Below are 18,599 nucleotides of genomic sequence, written 5' to 3' on the forward strand. Positions count from 1 at the left end.
GGGGGGGGGGGGGGGGGTATACGACTCGGGAGATTCCAAAGACGATTCCCGCTATCCACGCGTTCGTGTCTCCGTTTTTTCAGATGATGGAATTTCAATGGGGAGAGGATGCCGAAAACAGCATCTGGAGGTGGTGAACGGGTTGGTGGGACAGGTGGGGACCTCTGTTGGTGGAGAACCTGGTGAACGGGAGCGGTTGTTGATTATGTGGAGAGTTGGAGATTGTTGACGGTTGGTAAAATGAATAATGTTTATAAAAATAATATTTATTTATTCAATTATTTAGTTATTCATTTAATTTATTTATTTATTCATTTATTTATTTATTCATTTATTCATTTATTTATTCATTTATTTATTCATTCATTTATTTATTTATTTATTCATTTATTTATTTAGGGGAGGATAGGGTAAAACCGACACTTTTGACTTTTTTGAAATATTCATGACGTATTGAATTGTTCATGAAATGGAATAATTTTATTTTTCGATTGAAAAACAATGGTTCCTCTTTGTGATGAGCTTAGACTGAGCTCAATTGATAAATCTGTTTCTGAGTTATGAATATTTTTGAAAAAGTCAAAAGTGTCCATTTTACCCTACCCTCCCCTATTTATTTATACAAAGAAACAATGGCCTAAGCCTATCAAAGACTTGACATTGTTATTAAATTAATGGTAAAAATTAATTAATTCCCAAATTAATTCCGTGAATTTATTGAAATTGAAATTTTATGGAGAGTTTAGTAGTCATTTTAAGTAGAACGACCTTTAATTAGGTTTACAGGTGAAAGAATTATGAAATTTCACTCACTTCCTCCAGGGCGACACATTAACATCGATCTTATTTTGATAATTCATTCCGTCATGGGTTTCTGGCGTTACAACACCGTTGGGAAATATCCGATAATTCTAGAGATCTCGGGGTATTATAACTGAACATTCCATGGAATTCTGAATATTTGACCAGCATGAAGAAAATCTCTAATTAATTCACAGATGAAAAGTATTTTCGCCTGAATTTTCCTGATTTTCACTGAATTTCGTGAAGCAATTGAACTGAAATTGCGAATTTTCTATGAAAAAATTACTGAACTGTCACGTGATAAACATGCTGAAGTGGTGTCACCTCACCCTCTCCCCATAATATTCGCTCTCAACACCTGTCGATACCCCATTAGCATTAGCACACTGGGCGCATTCTCTTCTAAAAATTAATGAGAAAACTCGCAAACATGATAATCTCTGGCAAACAAAGGAAAAAATCATCTCCACCTGATGTATCTCCCCCATAAATAATCCCTCGAAATTGGTTTCGTCTTGTTGAACCGTTTATGAGACAGGGAAAGTTACCGCAACACGTGTTCAACCCAACCGAACAATTCATTCGCAATTCATAAAAATCCGAAATCGCAGATGAAGCCACTTGCGGTGGGATCTTCAGCATAATTTATTCATTAATATTACACATCCGCCTACAATGGTACCTGTTTGATTTTCATTTGGATGACGTCGCAACGATGACACATAACTCTTCATGGCTTTTCACCTCGAGATTTCCCATCCACTCTCTATTTCAAACGGACGAATTTCTTGTTTTGCTTAATTTACGCAATGTTTACCGATACATCGCGAGGCAAATAATTTATGGTAGGCGACTACGATATGTGTATTTAGCACAATTTGCGGGTGCGGGAGCTTGATGTTTGGTTTGGAGAGAATTTTCGAATGAGAGATTATTAGTTTGACTTCCGCATTGGACACCTGTTGTTTGACGATTGATCAAAAATAATTTCGCGTAAAAATACAGATTTCCTTGAATAAAACTCTATTTAAAATTTTTCTAGTGATTTCAATAACGTTTTTACTTATTCATTCGGTCATAATTAATTTATTAATTAGTTCATCCATTCCGAATGTTCATGAATGCGTTCTCACCGTTTGAATTATTATGTAATTTCTAAAGAACTGAAGAAATTGAAATAAAATTTTTCATTTGAAATTCTTCTAGTCTCGTCGTCATTTCATTTTTTTAGACGTTAATAATTCATTTATTCTGAGTGAAGAATGATGAAGTGTTAGTGAACGTGATTTCAAATATTTATTTAATCCGAATGATCTCATTTTTTGGCGGCAAGAAATTCTACTGAAATTTCATTGCAAATTTCATTCACTTCCTGCGCTTTTTTGGAAATAGAAATATTTAATAGAAGATTTTTTAAAATCACAAATAAATCCGTGGGCTTTGAATTTTTCAGTAAGGGCAAAAACTGCAGTGAAAAAAACTTCAACAATTCATTCATTCGTTCAAAATCTATTGAATTTACATGTTGATTATCGACATTGGGGATTTTAAATGCTTAAATAAATAAATAAATAAGCGTTACGGAGTGAATTGGGCTGTCACGATGTCTGCGAATCCAGAATTTTCGCGGCTCAAAATAATGATGCATCACATTTATTGACATGAATTGACGTGAAAGTCCGTTAAGAACTTAAGTGCTCGCCCGAAATTTTTATTATGTCGATGTCCTGATGATTCCGTTCATCTCTGACCTTTATCGCACCAACTGACACGAAGAATATCAACGTTTACCCTCGAGCTAAAGTGATTCGTGATGTAATACCGTGTTTGGTGCACTTGAGGTATTTTACTCCGGGTTTTTCACATTTCTCAAATTTATAATGACTAATTGAGGAGTGGCTCGTGTTATTTCCAAAAAAATATAATTCATATGACGTTAATTCAAGGTTCTACCTATTTAAGCGGGACAATTACTGGTGATAATATATAACAGAGTACTTTGGTGCTACTCGAGTCGGCGATTAGCCTGAATGTTTCGAGCAACTGTTTTTGCCACCTGAATGCACTCGAAATTGAGTAATTGGGAACATATTTAGAAAGTGAATTTCAGGGGTGCATGAATGTGTATGAATGTTCAATTGAATTATTCCCTTACGTTGAATTCCACCTCCTTGTGGCCACAAAAGAATACATCAATCACGGATGTGAAACGTGAAGATCATTGTGCACCTCTTCGACAAATAATTCTAATTAAAATATCAATGTCTCCAATGACTCTATTTAGTCTCGCTTTTACCGTAATCTATTCACGAAACGAGTGAATTGCTTTAAAATACTGTATCGTATCGAATTCTCGATCCTTTTTGCTCGACGCAGCCTTATTCGACGTATGAGAGAATTTATTATTTGAAAAACCTAGTGCCTTCAGCAGAAAATTGTATTGGATTTTTATCAGATTTGTACTTTTTTTTAAAGAAGAATTCAACAGAAAAAATTAATAGATTTTGATTTTCAGGAAACTAATTTCCTGAAAATTCAGATAAACGAATTCTTCAATTTTCAATCGATTGAAATTTTAGCGCAATTTGTTAATGAATACTAATGTTCAATCAAAAATTCAAGTAATTTATCAATTTTCAGTGCATTCGAATTTCAGTTGGAATTTTTAATTCCTCAAGTGTTCGAATCGAATTCAATGTTACTCTCCTAAAATTGCTACTCGTTTTCCGTGACATTTCAATTCCTCGATCGCTTGAGATTGAGATTGTTTACATAAAATTCCTCTGCTTAAATTCCCAATGTTGTTCACTTTCATTTCATAACTAAAGAATACAAAGCAAATAAAAAACTGAAACATTTTCCACAGAAAAAATCTCAACAGAATAAATTAGATAAAAAAAACGCAAACATAATTTTTTTGTGTTGAATATTTCCTTCAACAAAAGGATTTCAACAAAAATCGAACCAAAGTGAATTAAAATTCAGTAAAACTTTCCCCCAAAGCGCTGGATTTTCCAATTAAAATTTTTACGTACATGTCACGAAGACATTAGCATTTCGAAATAATTCTCCAAACTCAATTGCAGAGTGCTGAAGACGATAATCAAAATCAAATCTCACGTGACCCTGGCGGTCGTCGACAATGGTTAATGCTAACGAGAGGCACGCGCGCATATTCAAAATCGTAGCTGTGCAAAATTGCCCGCGAGTCGGTGAGACGGCCAAGTAGCACTTGGGGGGTATGTAGACTCTAGAAAATGCTCGGTTTAGGTGGAATATAAAAAGTGTCCTGGGGCCTGTGGTAGGAGGTGGATTGGCCCTCTTTCTTCAACGTGTATACACTGAGCAAGCAAAGAGTCGGGTGAGTAAAGGGGGTACAATACCTATATAAAGAACGAATGAAGATGCTCTCAGCTATTCACTCTCACCTTTCTCAAGTAAGCGCTTATGCGCCTACATCCTGACAGGTTCAATTAAAAAGTGGTGGAGTTTTTTGTTAATTCACTCGAGTTTTTGGTGAAGCACTCAACGGATTCGTGGAGGTTCGTACCATTCCTTCAGTTCTCCCTCTAGTTTGTGGAAAACCAATCCAAATAATTCAATTAGAATCCGCTTAGAATTAATTCAGTAGCGAAGTGGTAAAACGGTTCAAGTCGACTCATCTCCCAGTTGAGTTTTTGAGGAATACTTCCGAATCTAAGGGAGATACCGAAATTTTTGTAATTACATTTGTTGTAGCTCTCAATCGGCTCTACAAAAAGGGTTATAATAAAAATGTTGTTATCTCCCTCAGATTCCGAGATATTCACTGAAAACTGGCCAATAGTCAAAATTGACTTGTACCGTTTTACCCATTCGCTACTGAATTTCACTACAATTTTTCAAATGAAAAAAGAACAGGTTTCACTCGAAGATAATCTTGCAAACATGAATACGAATGAACATAATGAAGAAAGAAAAAAGTTCCTCATTAAAATTTTGTGATCTCCCCTAGATGTAAAGATCCTCATCAAAGACTCGGAATTCATTTTTATAATTTAACGACTGCTCTACTGAGTTATTAGATCTAGTTGAATTGTTCCACAATTATATAACGAGTGATGTGCACTTCCCACGCTCTTACAGAATTGCCAGCGTCTCGAAAGATCTCTCAATCAAAATTGTTTTTGACAATTGTAATCCCCCAATTCACGCAATCCCATCCACTTTCTATTATTAGGTAAAAAGGTTAAATAGTTGGGGGGCGAGTGATCAATCAGCTAGCAATGGTAATTGGTGATAGTCGTCAGGTCAATAGGCAACAAGTTCCCGTGAATAGACGCGGTATTATGTTGACTTTCGCCATCTAATCCATCGGATGAATAAAAAATGATGAGTTGAATCTCCACGAGCGTCTCCATCGTCCCCAAGATCTCACCCGACTCCATTGAATATCATAATGCACGTATAATCGCAACATTTATGTCTGTCGAAAGCTCGTAATGAAAGTTATAAACAGTTTATTCATGCTGCATCGGCTGACCACATACCGACTCTATTCACTTTTATCGAATTTTTATTGAATGTCAAAACGCTTGGCAAAACTGCAGCGGGAAATTGCATGAGCACGGCGTTTTTGTCTGCAAAAACCAAATCTTCAACAGTATTGTGATTTAACGAGGCAATTAAATAACCAAAACGATGCACCTGACCATGGCCCAGCTTCGGTCCGCCGCGCAGATTCTGAAAGGTTGATTCGCATTTTCACGTTTTATTCCGTGATTTCTTGGGCTCTTCTTAAAGTGCGTACGCGGATTATCAGTGAGATTAAATTGTTGGGTAGGAGGTTGGAAAATAATACCGACCACAGTGATTTTCAGGTCATCCAAAGCGATTTTTCAAATCTGTTTTGCTGTGAAGAAATCATTCGTTGAAGAAATGACAATTCGTTTTTAAATAAATATCAATATAAGGTTAATACATTGTTAAATAATATTCATATCAATTTAAACTAGTTATTTTTATTCCTCTTGTTAAAGAAATAATAATATTTTCCATTTTATTGTAAACTAGAAAAATTAAAAAATTAAATAAAACATTAAATAGTAATAGTCATTTTTATTCTTTTTGTTACAAAAAATATCGTTAATTAAATTCGTCTTTTAATTGCTATTTTTCATTTTATTGCCATTAAAAATATTCATTTTTACATAAATATCAATTATAAAATTATTCCATTATTAATTAATATTCAAATTAATCTAAACTAGTTATTTTTCTTCCGTTCGTTAGCAAAATCAGTCTTCAAATTAGTCTAGAAACCACTGATTGAAGAAATAATAATATCGTCCATTTTATTGTCAATAAAAATATAAATTAGGAGTAGTTATTACAATAGTTTTATTCCCTCTGTTACAAAAAAATCGTTAATTAAATTAGTCTTCTCAGTGACTCAATAGACTCCCCTCAGTGTGAAATATAATTTATGAGAATGATTATGTGTATCAATGAATATTCACACACACAACGAGACAATCCCGGCGAAGTAGAATGAATAAACCTGAAGATTTATTCAAAGTAGTCTCGGCTCATGTGTCTGATTAGGCAACTCACTTCCGGACGTTAAATTCAGCCAAGTGAGAGCCTAATTACGCACACAAAGTGAGAAAATACCTACCATTTCGTCATGTCCTTGAACAAAAACAAACAGAAATAAAATAAAATAGACAATAAGGAAAACAGAAAGAAAGGAACGGAAAAGAAGAATTCACGCAAATCCGTGAAATTTTCATCTTGAAAAGTCAAGCTGTTTGTGGTGTCTCGAAGGTATACACAGGACATAATGCAAACCGTCTTGCCACATCTGAAATAGCCCCCGGGGGCGTGTACACCTAGCTGTGGTACAGATGAAGTTGCTCTCGGACCAACCGCAAATGAAACAAAATAAAAAACAACGGTGGAATAAAAAAAATTTATGTATTCTGCAGGGGGAGAAGTAAAAATTAAAAACGGACTTGAAGGCAATCGTTGCGCGGATGACAGCTTAAATATCACGAATTCGCACGATAATTATACCACGAAGCCGGGGTACAATGATACGATTATTAAGTCGAGATGATACAGCTCCCAAGCTCCCGCGAGGTTTTACGCAAAAATTCCCCCACCCCTGTTGAAAGACCAGTCGAGTCAGTGTTAATTGGCGGATAATTAGACAGCGACAAGTAACTATCCGCCATTGTAAAACCCGGTGTATTATATATTTTCCTTCTCTGGTAGATAAGTTTCAATGTTTTCTCAATACCAGGGGTTTTCACTATTTGGTAAGAAATATTATTGGCGCACATTTTGAATGCATTAATTCCTCAGTAACTACGACCTTTTGGACAAGTCTGTCCAGACGAGACATTCAACATTCTCAAAATGGATGACAGTGGAAAGACAAAAATTTTTATGACAAATTGAAATCAAGGGTTGACCCTTGAAATCTAGTAATCGTGTAGTTTTTATGAAGGCATTGGTAATAAAACGCAAAAATTCTAGTGAAAATGACAGTTTTTAACAGAATTTTTAGTAAAATTCAGACAGCAACACGTGCGGAAAAATTTCATAGAAAAAACTGGCGAATTCGCAGGAAAATTCTACCGAATTTGTATTGAAATTTCTATCAATTTTTAACCGATTCTATTGGAAAATTCAGTACCTTATCTGTGCGACTAATAAAAAATATTATTTACAAAAAAGCAATAGAATGCGATTTTTCTATACAACTTATTCTCCAGAGATATTTTATACAGAAACTCCTCGGCTCTAATTTAAAAAATTTTTTTAAATAAAAATAGAGGAAAAAAATCTAGAAAATTCAGTGAAGTTGCAGAATTCTTTAATAGCATCTTCTAAAAGCCGACAGAATTTCCAATAGAAGTTCACTATAAACCGAATTGTCAACCGATGTCCCCAGGTTTTTCTATGCAATTTTTCTAGCGCGCCCTCAATTATGAAACCTGTCAAATGATATATTTTCCCCCCGACACATAAATGTCCATGTTTTCCCAATACCCCTTAAATCCTCGCTATTTGGTAAGACCCATCACCGGCGAATGATCTCGGCAAAGGTCAAAGAAATCACTATTCTTCATAATTATCATTTTCGTCAGTAATAATTCCAAGACATTGCACGACCCATTACTCAATTCATTAGCATGCCCCCGCTGATTGGGCGCACAACGTTAAAAATCCTGAAATTGAATCATAATTGAATGAATAATTCGTTGATTACAAAATTGCAGGAACCCCTTAAATTACCCAATTACCCGCGAATTAATTTCCAATAATTACCCCGAACAGTAACCGCAGAAATTTTAATTAAAACCTCACATTACCCCGGGCCCACTCCCTCCCCAACAATCACAGGCGTCCGATCTCCCCAGAGATCTCGAAATCGGTAAATTTCTATCCACAATATTATCCACAAATTTTTTTCCCATCAATTCTCCTTTATATCCACCATCCTCAATTTTTCGCCAAGAGAATCGAGGCACATGTATTCAAGATCGTGCCATCAAGATGAGTATACACGAATGAGACTTTCACCTTTCACCTCTACTCCATGTACATCCACAGGAGATTATTCGCACGACTCCTCCGCACTCGAGGTCTTTCATCTCCCTCTGTCGCACGGTATCTGATCATTCTGATGAATAAAAAAAAGTCGATTGAATAATAGCTGAAACTGTGCACCATGTATCGTCAATAGTGAAAAGCTCATGACCGGGATATCGGATACAAGGTCACAGCGACAGGAAAGTTAACATCTAATCTCGTGACAGTGAAAGTTCACTATTTATTCTACCCTTATTCCCTCAGACCGTCGCCTATTCCAGTGTAATAATAATTCTCTGCACTAAACACCTCCAACAAAGCCCAGTACACATTACAATTGCATAATGACGTTTATGCATTTTTCACTTGATCCTCGGTTTTTCTCAATTCTTCATTCGCCGTAAAAACGAGAGAATTTACTCAAGGATGGAGTATCCTCTGTTCATTCATTTCACAATGGGTAATGCTCGCTTTCTACTTTCTCAATGATCATCATCTCCGATGATCGATAGTTACCCACGTGAAATATTGTGTAATTTTATCGTCATTATGCCTCCAACATTTCGTATGTGTTTATATTTTATTCACGTCTCTCTCTAGTTTAATCAGAAACAAGGATGAGGTGCAACGCAGCACTTCTGTGTACCGCAGTGATCGCCCTCTCGGGTTTCGCACACACACGCGAATATGGTGAGTTCAATTTGAATAATAAAACTGTTTAACTGTGTTAAACTTATGCGATAATGGTATCCCTGGAGTGTTATTTTTTTCCCAGGTTCTTGGGCTCATTATTGCGAGACGACACAAAAGATCAGAGTTCCATCTTTCGTTGAGTAATTTAGGGAAACGCGTGGTGTTGAAGAAAAGTATTAATTGTCATTGTCGTGACATTAACGAATATCGGGAGTTGATTTATTACTGACAATTTAGCGGCCTTTGGTGAAATTCAGGCCCGTTTGACCCGAGGTTTCCGAACATTTTGTATTGTTCTTGAGTGATTGATTTTACTACTGCAATTTTGAAGGACTAAATTTGATTCGTGATTATAATTTGTTATTAAACATTTGAAACAACTGGTAATAATAGAATGAAGCTGATTATCGTTGGTATTTTCAATTTGAATAAAGCCTCCACGCAGAGAAATGTTCAGTAAAAATTACGGAACTCTCACTTCACTCACCGATTACGGAATCGACTCAGAAAATTTAAGTGACGGTATCGTAATTTTTCACAAGAGATTCAGATAAAAATTACGGAACGCTCCGGAAAAATTCCGTGACAGTTCCGTAAAATTTCCTACAACCACATTTCGCTCCGGAATTACGGAAAAGATACGTAATTTTTATTGAATATTTCTCTCCGTGTCGTTTAACGTATGCTGTGCGTGCTAAGCAGCCCCTCGCGAACGTCGTGACAAAAAATATGATTCGTCACTGTGTAGAAAAAAAACTTTCTTGCGAATGTGTATGCAGAACTCGCTTCGGAATTTTCTTTGCCACAGTGACAAAAAATACTATAAATTTATGCCACAATAGTATCCCTGGAGCGTTATTTCTGGCCCAGGTTCTTCGGTTCATTATTGCTAGATGACACAAAAGATCAAAGTTCTATTTTCCATTGAGTAATTTAGGGAAACGCGTGCACGGAGAGAAATTTTCTAGAAAAATTCTAGTACGAGTACTGGAAAAAATCACAATCCACCGGCTGTGAAAAATTCTAGTGCTGTTAAGGTAAAATTTCTTGGTATTTCTGGTAAAATTTCTGGGGATTTCTGTGAAACTTTCACAGAAATACAGGGAAAAATTCACGTTTTCCCCAATAAAATTTCTAGTGCCGGCACTGGAATTTTTTCCTGGCCGTCACTTTGCGCCTCTTTTCCCGTGCTAGCACTAGAATTTTTCTAAAAAATTTCTCTCCGTGTGGTGTTGAAGAAAAGTATTAATTGTCGCTGTCGTGACATTAACGAATATCGAGAATTGATTTATTACTGAATGTAATTTAAATAACAGTGATAATCCATGAATTAATTCAGACTGTTTTCACGTAATTAAATTAACATCAATTGCATTAACAAATTCAATGATATAATGATTCAACTGAAATAATAAAATCATCCATGCATCCACTTATGCTACCATAGTATCTCTATAATAATTTTCCTTCTCCCCCCCTTAATGAATCTCAGAATATGATTAATGACTCAAAACACAGAAATGAGCCTGGCGAACCCAACTGAAAATGATTAACCGATTTTCTCGCCAGAGCGGACGAGACTCGTGGGGTCACCAGACACTCCATCTGACATAATGGCCCGCAACATCCTCGATTGGATCCAGGGTATTTATCGTCAGGGCGCCCGCAAAAGTGAGTCTGCCGAGCATTATTCAATCAACTCATTCATGCACACCATTACAGACGCACCTAATTTACATCTGACTTGACACTCGTCACTTCCCCCCCAGAAAATTCAGACTAGAAACAGTCTAGATTTGTCTCACAAGTGAAAGTGTAAATTAGCAGTAATTAACGATGTAAAATTGGTTGGAACAGCAAGACAGGAGAGTAATGGGTACTTGCCGCCTTATGGCAGTCAGCGGCCCCCGGAGAAGCCGAGGCCATTCCAGCCAGCGCCAACGGGTGAGCCATCGCCGTCACCAGGACTGAACGAGGTCACTGGTTACCCGAGTTTCCAGCCGTCATTCGGCTCGACGGCGAGGCCCACGTACATTCCCCCGTCGTCATCTGGGTTCACCCCCTCAGGGGGGTACCCTAGCAGTCCACCCAGACCCTTCGGAGGTTCAACCGGTGCTACTGGACCCTCTGGACCACCTGGGGGATACCCTGGAACGTCGACGACTTATTTACCACCGTCGACGTCCTACGGATACCCCTCGACTTCTGGATATCCATCGTCAACACCATCTCCAAGCTTTCCGACACCCTCACCCGGGGGGTATCCCTCGCCTAGTGGAGGGACTGATTCGTATGGATATCCTTCTCCAAGTCCCTTTCCAGGATTTCCCACGCCAACTGGCCCTGGAGGAACTCCGGGCGGAACTCCTGGCGGAACTCCGGGTGGAACTCCAGGAAGACCTGGCGGAACTCCGGGTGGGACTCCAGGAAGACCTGGAGGAACTCCAGGAAGACCTGGCTCACCTGGTGTGAGTCCCACTCAGCCACCGGGAACTCCGGGTTCCACTCCCCCCTCGGGAACTCCAGCGCCTTCACCCGATGACGATGATTTGAAGCATCCCCCCCACATTCACGAACTCCAGGTCGAGTGTAGCAAGACCATGATGACGATAAATATAGAGTTCAACAGGCAGTTCGATGGAGTTATCTATTCCAAGGGATTTTATGGATCCCCCGAGTGTCGTTACGTGGCTGAGAACTCGGGACAGACCAAGTACAGTTTCACGGTCAGTTTGGACTCGTGCGGAACCGAGTTCATCAATGATTTTGAGGGGGAGGCGGGGCAGTCGTACCTGGAGAATGTTCTTGTTCTCCAGAATGAGCCGGGGATTCAGGAGGTCTGGGATACCGTCAGGAGGGTGCGTTGTCTGTGGGAGGGGAACATCAAGAAGCCTTTGACGGTGAGTTTGTCGGTGGATATGTTGAATCAGGAGATTGTGACGTTCAGCGGTGACACGGCCACTGCGAAACTGGATATTCAGGTGGGGAAGGGGCCGTTCGCACCTGCGGCCAGTGGGCTTGTCAAGATTGGGGAGCCTATGACTCTTGTGGTTTCTGTGGAGGGAGATCCGGCGTTCGATCTTCAGGTCAGGGACTGCGTGGCGAGGGACGAGGACTCCACGAATGTCGTGCAGTTGACCGACGAGAGGGGGTGCATACTGAAGCCGAAGCTGTTCGGGGCCTTCCAGAAGACGAAGGAGACTATGAACACCGGGGCTTCTATCATTGCTTATGCCTTCTTCCAGGCTTTCAAGTTCCCGGATGTTATGGATCTCTTTATTGAGTGCAATGTGGAGCTTTGCAAAACCGATTGCGAGGCCTGTCCAGAAGCTAATCAGGTAATTATGGGGGAGACTGCTAGATATTTTTTTTAGGGAGTTTGATCTCGATGTTTGCATTTTCTCCGCGAGGCAATTGGAACTTTAGGGCGGGTTCTGTATCTAAATGTAATAGAAATGTATGGAATGAAGAGGGTATTCGGCCGGTGGCTTGGCCCAGTGGGTAAGGTGCCTCACATGCGAAAGGTTACGAGTTCAAAACCCGACTGGGTAGAATGGTGAGATGTAACCATTTAAAGTCTTGATCATCGTCGCTGCATAACTCAACTGGGTCGAAGCGATGTAAAATAGGGAAATTTCGGGACAGAGGCAATCTGATATCTGGGAATGGGAAAACTGTGAACAACTTACGTGAATAAGTTTGGTCACGAATATTTAATGTTCAATTGAGCAGAATTTTCAATTAATTTGCGTTGAAGAATTTATCTTTTCTACTGATTTTCTAATTCGAAATGTAATTTTAGTGGAAATTTCTAATAGTGAACGCGGTTTAATAATTTTGGCTGAAATCTCCAGTACACTTCTTGGAAATTTCAATTGCATTATAGTTCCACAGAAATTCCGAAGAAGTTCGTCATCGAAAATTTATTATTGTATGAAAAAATGAATGAAAACTGTGAATTTCGGTGGAACCCATGCGAATGACTGTAAGGTTTCAGTTAATTGAAAATTCTGGGTAATTCCCTACTGAATATTCGCATTTTGAGTGAAATTTCCCAATTTCACGAAATTCCAATTTTTTTCTAAAAAAAAGAACTCATAAACTGATTAATCTCTTCTTTTTCTCCGCAGCAACTCGAACCAGGTAGAAGACGAAGAGACATCTCCTACGCCCCCTCAAACATATCATCAGGTGCCCTGTCACAACCACTGAGAATGTCCCGTGGATTCCGTGTGATAATGCCCGACGATTTGTCCCTGGCGTCGAGTCAATCCCTGGAAAGTCTGGAAGAAACAGCGATTGCAGAATTGACTCTCGAGCAGAGTATCTGCATGAGCTACGCAGGCTTCTACACCTCCTTCTCCATCATCCTCTCCGTCCTCGCCGTCACCACCTCGAGTGCTGCAGTCATGTACCTCAAGCTCCAGAAAATATCGCGGGAGAAAAACCCCGATTACCCCCTAGGGGTTCATTGAAATTCACCAACAAAATTCGATCTTAGTTGAGTAATTAGAGTAATCGAGACAATCATCATTCAGAACCTGTTGAGAATGCCATTGACACTCGTGTGTTCAATTAGCTGGCTTGCACCATTCGCTTGAAATAAATTTCTCCCACTTTTTCATGTGCCTAAACAACTCCTTTATGCCCATATATAGTTTATTTCTTTTTCTTAGATAATGTACAAAATAACATGATGTTTCTCTTATTTTATAATTTTGATAAAACGAAGAAAAGCCTCAGATTTTTCATTTACATATCATTTCCATTATACGTTATAGATATCATAACTCCATCGTAACGTCAACGTGAAAATGGAAATAAATAATCTGTGAAAAATTATGTACAATAAACAGAGAAGGATGAAAATTCAAAAATAGAATATCTGTGTGTTCACTATTGGGAATGACTATTATTGAAAAGATTAGAATTACGAACATTTAAATGCACATGGGAAAAGTCAGTAGTGAAGTGTTAAAACGAAATGAGTTAATTTCACTTTGCAATCGGTTCGGGAGGATTTTCAGATATTTTCGTATACGACATACGTGTTCTAGTCATGCTATACACGGTGTCCCATTTTAAACAGTACGGCTTAATATCTCTCGTAGGAAATAATACAGAAAAAAATTAACGCTGAAAAAATGCCATTCAATCTTCGAAGATTCCCCAGAAATTCAGAATTCCTTGAAAACCCATTTTGTGATGGAAAATAATTTTACTGAGCCATGATGAGTTTTCACTCAGAAAATAATTTTTCTGAAGCTATTCATGAAAAATTCCCCTCAACTACTGACTCACCCCTTCTAACGAATCCCTAAAAAAATATTCTACATCATCACTGTTTTGAATTCTTAACAAATCTAAGAACATACAAGTGCTCTCCACGCACCCTTCTCTCGCCAGCCACACCTCCACCCATGCCAAGCCCCTGAAAAATACCTATGATATCACTGGGCTTGTTCTCCTCGATAACAACCAAATAAAAGATCCCCCGACTGGACAATAGCTTCGGTACCAACGGAAACAATCGATCCATGACCTCCCGCCCATCCCTCCCCCCAGCCCACGTCTTGCTGATGAGTCTCTCATCAGAAATCTCACAAGAATCAGTTACAACGTACGGTGGATTAAATATCAATATATCGATTAAATGATTAGCCTTCAGTGACGATACCAAATCCATTCGAAGGACATCTACACTCGTTGAATTTATAATACTCGTATTCTTAGTAACTCTGCAAGCGTCTGGATTAATATCAACAGCGATAAATAAACCGGGCCAGTTATTTCGTTTGAATGCCATTGCCAGGGCTGTTATGATAACTCCAGAGCCACTGCCAATCTCCAAGCAGACATTTGGCTTCACCTTATCAAAATCATTCAGATCCGCCTCCAAACTGTCTAGCAGTAGAAACGAGTCCTCTGAGGGCTCGTAAACAGTTTCCGAGTCGAGATCAGACAGTTTGACTATTGGAGTTTCCATTTTTCAAATGATATTCGAATGATTCAATCTGTTCTCTGATTTTTTTTCTTTGGGAAAGAGGAGTTACTCTGCTGGATCGGTTTCTGAAGGCCCAGGGGTAGTTTCTTCAGCCTCCGGAAGGTCCTGAGAGCTTCGGGAGGTGCTGTACATGGGACTGTGGTCCAGCAGGGCTTTTCTCTTTGCTGTGTCCTTCTCCACTGCGTCGTGCACCTTGTTCAATCGTTCCTGGGTGGTTTGGAGAATGTTGCTGACTACTGTCACTCGTTGCTTGGCGTTCACCAGCTTCTTCACGTAACTGTCGAGCTCGAAGGGACACTGCAGGTACTCGGAGATCTTCACGAGCTCCTCGGTCAACGACTCGATCTGCTGCTTCAGCTCTATCTGACTTATTCTGGAAAATTTGAGCAGTTTGGGTGTTAGTGGTAACAGGGAGCAATATGTCAGGTAAACTTCTGGGGTATTTTCATCACGTGATGGTTACATTTAAATTTCAGGGGATTTCATCATTAAAAAATTACAATTTGATGAAGAAATTAATGAAAACTGTGAATATGAGTTCATTAATTTTATAAGGATTGATAAACATTTGAAAATTTAAGATATTTGGAGGATTCTTGTCTTTCTGAATTTCTTTACTCAAGAATTTAGAATTTCTTTGAATTTAAGTAATGGAAATGTACTTATTCATAGAAAAAAATATGAATGGATTCGTTATGACTTTGATGAAGGAATTAATGAAAACTGTGAAGATGAGTTTGTTAATTCCATAAGAATTGAACAAAAAATCAGCTTTCTACTACTCAAGAATTTAGAATTTCATTGAATTTAAGTAAGAGAAATTTACTTATTCATAAAAAATGTGAATGAATTTGTTATGGCTGTGAAAAAAAAATCATTTATAAACGATTATATGACAGTCATCATAAGAAATTTCAATTTTCTACCAATCTCTTGGCCTTTGGATTTAAATGATAAAATCATTGTGGAATGTTCGGCGAATTAAGCAGGATTTCAGCGAAAATCGCATCGTCATATTATACATGTGATTTCAATAAAATTCTAAGCGATGGTCAAGAAATTTCAACCAAAATCAAAATTACAGATTATTTAAACGATAAGCTTGAATGGGGATTGGACTACACTGAGAAAAAAATTTATTCCTTCCAAGAAAATGTTATTGGTGATATCTTTTTCATATTCTTAGTAGAAGAAAATATCTCTTTTGGAACGTATTTCTCCAGGCCAGTTATTTCCAGGTGCTCCGAAATCAGTTCCAAGCGTGAGAATTATGGTGATCTATAAGAATATTCTTCTGCATATGACCTCGAAGAAACTCCAATAACAATTATTAACATTTGGAATTATTCCAATTTTCTTTACCTGAGAAAATCGCCAATTTGTAAAATCCGGAAGATATCGGAGAACATTTTGTCAAGGTCATATGTAGCATAATAATCAGATTGTTCAATATCACTGTAATGTTTGAGGATAGACTTGGACTCTCTGAAAATGACTGTCCTGGAAAAATTCGTTCTGAAAAAATATTATCTTCTGACGAGAATATCAATCCTCGACAGGAATAATTTTTTCTCTCAGTGTATGTAGATATGTCTACAACGTTAATAGCAAGAGATCAAGAAATGGGTGAATCGCCAATAAGTCGAAGAAATGGAGTATTTTCAGTCTAAATTATACTGGACACAAAGAGGACTCAAGTATTAAATAATGGAGTACGAATAAAATTGTTGAAATTAGGGGTGATCAAGAGGGGTTGATTATTTCCAAGGGAGGGTGGGAATAAGGTCCTCACCTCGTCGCTCGAATGCGCTCGTCCAGCTGATCGACTGTCGGCTTGAGCAGGCTCATGAGACCCTCTGTCAAGGCATCTCGAGTCGGGTTCTCACAGAAATCCTCGGTTTTGTCGTCGATTGAAGTGTTGTCACTGGCAGTGTCAACATCCATTATTGGAGGCTGTCGTGCGGTTAACCTTACACGAGCAGGACAAACCCTCGGAGCATGGAATTTTAAAATCAATCGTGCCGTGTGGTAGAGGGTAATGTTGATGGAAAACTGCGCACTGCGCACGGGCGTATTTGTCGAGGAGTTGAGGGTTCTATCGGGAGAGGCAGTAGCATCTCGGGGAAACGACGCAGGCGCGGGAGAATCTCGTGGGATTGGACGGGCAGGTGTGGGGCTGATTTCAAATTGAGACCTCTTCCGACATGCGGAAGAAATGTTATGCCCCAAAATAATGCTGTGATATTGAGTAGGGGAGGTTGGGGTAAAATGGACACTTTTCACATTTTTAAATATTAGTGACGGGTTAGGACATTTCTTTTCCTTTGCGATGAGCCTAAACTGAGCTCTATTTATATATTTGTTTCTGAGTTATGAATAATTTTAAGAGTCTAAAGTGCACGGAGAGAAATATTCAATAAAAATTATGTATCTTTTCCGTAATTCCGGAGCGAAATGTGATTGTAGGAAATTTTACGAAACTGTCACAGAATTTTTGCAGAGCGTTCCGTTATTTTTATCTGAATCTCCTGTGATAAATTATGATAGCGTCACTTAAATTTTCTGAGTCGATTCCGTAATCGGTGGGTGAATTGTGAGTTCCGTAATTTTTACTGAATATTTCTCTGCGTCTGCCCATTTTACCCTCGCCGCGCCGTCTGAATTTAAGTAAATTCAAGTGAATTAATTTTATTTTTCAATTTAATTAATAATTTCGAGTAAATTCAATTCGGACGGAGCGTCGTCAGTACATGCCATCTCTTATAGACGCAACGTATTTTAATGCGAGAAAGTCCCCTGAATATTATTCCGGAATTGGGGATAAAATATTCCGAATTTCGGCCGGTAGTAATGCTTTATTAAATGAGCCAGGCTTTCTTGTTGAGATAAATGATTGACTTTATTAATCCGCGTTCGAATGGAATTAATTGGTTGACGCCTACGTCTGGCGCGGCCTGATGTTTCTCCCGACGTGTAGGAGTTGAGAATGAAAATAATTCAAGCAAAATGTAATACTAATCACTCACGCTATTTATCAACAACTGAATTTATCACAAATCTCAAATATTCCACTTGTTCTTAAAACACGTTAGATTTTTCAATGAAATTTTTTTCCGCGTGAATCCATCGATTCATTAAAGGAAACTTGTTGGTCAGGGACATGAAATAATAACCATCATTTCCACAAACGATTCATACAATAATTTTATTTTGCTTCGATTCTTAATTGTTGTTTTTTTTCATCGTTTATCACTATACATTTACAGAACATGGGCTTTTATGATAAAATGGTATTCAAATGCAACATTCCAAGGATTGTTAAATTAACCACATATTGATTCTTAATCTTGCTTTCACTGGAATGGGGAGTTGCATCCGGAGGACCTAAACCCTGAAAGTTTCTCATTAGTCCAAGGTGTTGATCTCACCCCTTATAATCCTCCCTAACAATTTTATACGCTCATTACTTGGGTCTGCTCATATAAATCACAACTCGCGAATTACAATTATCAAACGTAAG

The 18,599-nt window shown here is 38.3% G+C and overlaps 3 protein-coding genes across 3 annotated transcripts; 1 reads left to right on the plus strand and 2 right to left on the minus strand.

Annotated features, from left to right (window-relative positions):
- Positions 1 to 123: 123 nt before the first annotated feature.
- LOC107044708 (EGF-like domain-containing protein 1) lies at positions 124 to 13,920 on the plus strand. The gene is made up of 5 exons (XM_015266705.2): positions 124 to 231; positions 8,983 to 9,072; positions 10,645 to 10,746; positions 10,933 to 12,413; positions 13,206 to 13,920. Exons 2-5 carry the CDS (start codon positions 9,000 to 9,002, stop codon positions 13,548 to 13,550), a joined length of 2,001 nt encoding a protein of 666 aa, XP_015122191.1. The 5' UTR covers positions 124 to 231; positions 8,983 to 8,999; the 3' UTR covers positions 13,551 to 13,920.
- Positions 13,717 to 15,143, minus strand: LOC107044709 (methyltransferase N6AMT1). Its single transcript, XM_015266706.2, has one exon. The coding sequence runs from the start codon at positions 15,059 to 15,061 to the stop codon at positions 14,414 to 14,416; it is 648 nt and encodes a 215-aa protein (XP_015122192.1). The 5' UTR covers positions 15,062 to 15,143; the 3' UTR covers positions 13,717 to 14,413.
- Positions 15,045 to 17,126, minus strand: LOC107044710 (SNAPIN protein homolog). The gene is made up of 2 exons (XM_015266708.2): positions 16,872 to 17,126; positions 15,045 to 15,452 (listed from the first exon to the last, which is right to left on the minus strand). The coding sequence occupies exons 1-2, from the start codon at positions 17,021 to 17,023 to the stop codon at positions 15,125 to 15,127; spliced, it is 480 nt and encodes a 159-aa protein (XP_015122194.1). The 5' UTR covers positions 17,024 to 17,126; the 3' UTR covers positions 15,045 to 15,124.
- Between the last annotated feature and the right edge of the window lie 1,473 nt (positions 17,127 to 18,599).

This window comes from Diachasma alloeum, unplaced genomic scaffold (assembly GCF_001412515.2).
Source record: "Diachasma alloeum isolate Michigan unplaced genomic scaffold, Dall2.0 Dall_scaffold_00782, whole genome shotgun sequence".
Taxonomy (NCBI): Eukaryota; Metazoa; Arthropoda; class Insecta; order Hymenoptera; family Braconidae; genus Diachasma; species Diachasma alloeum.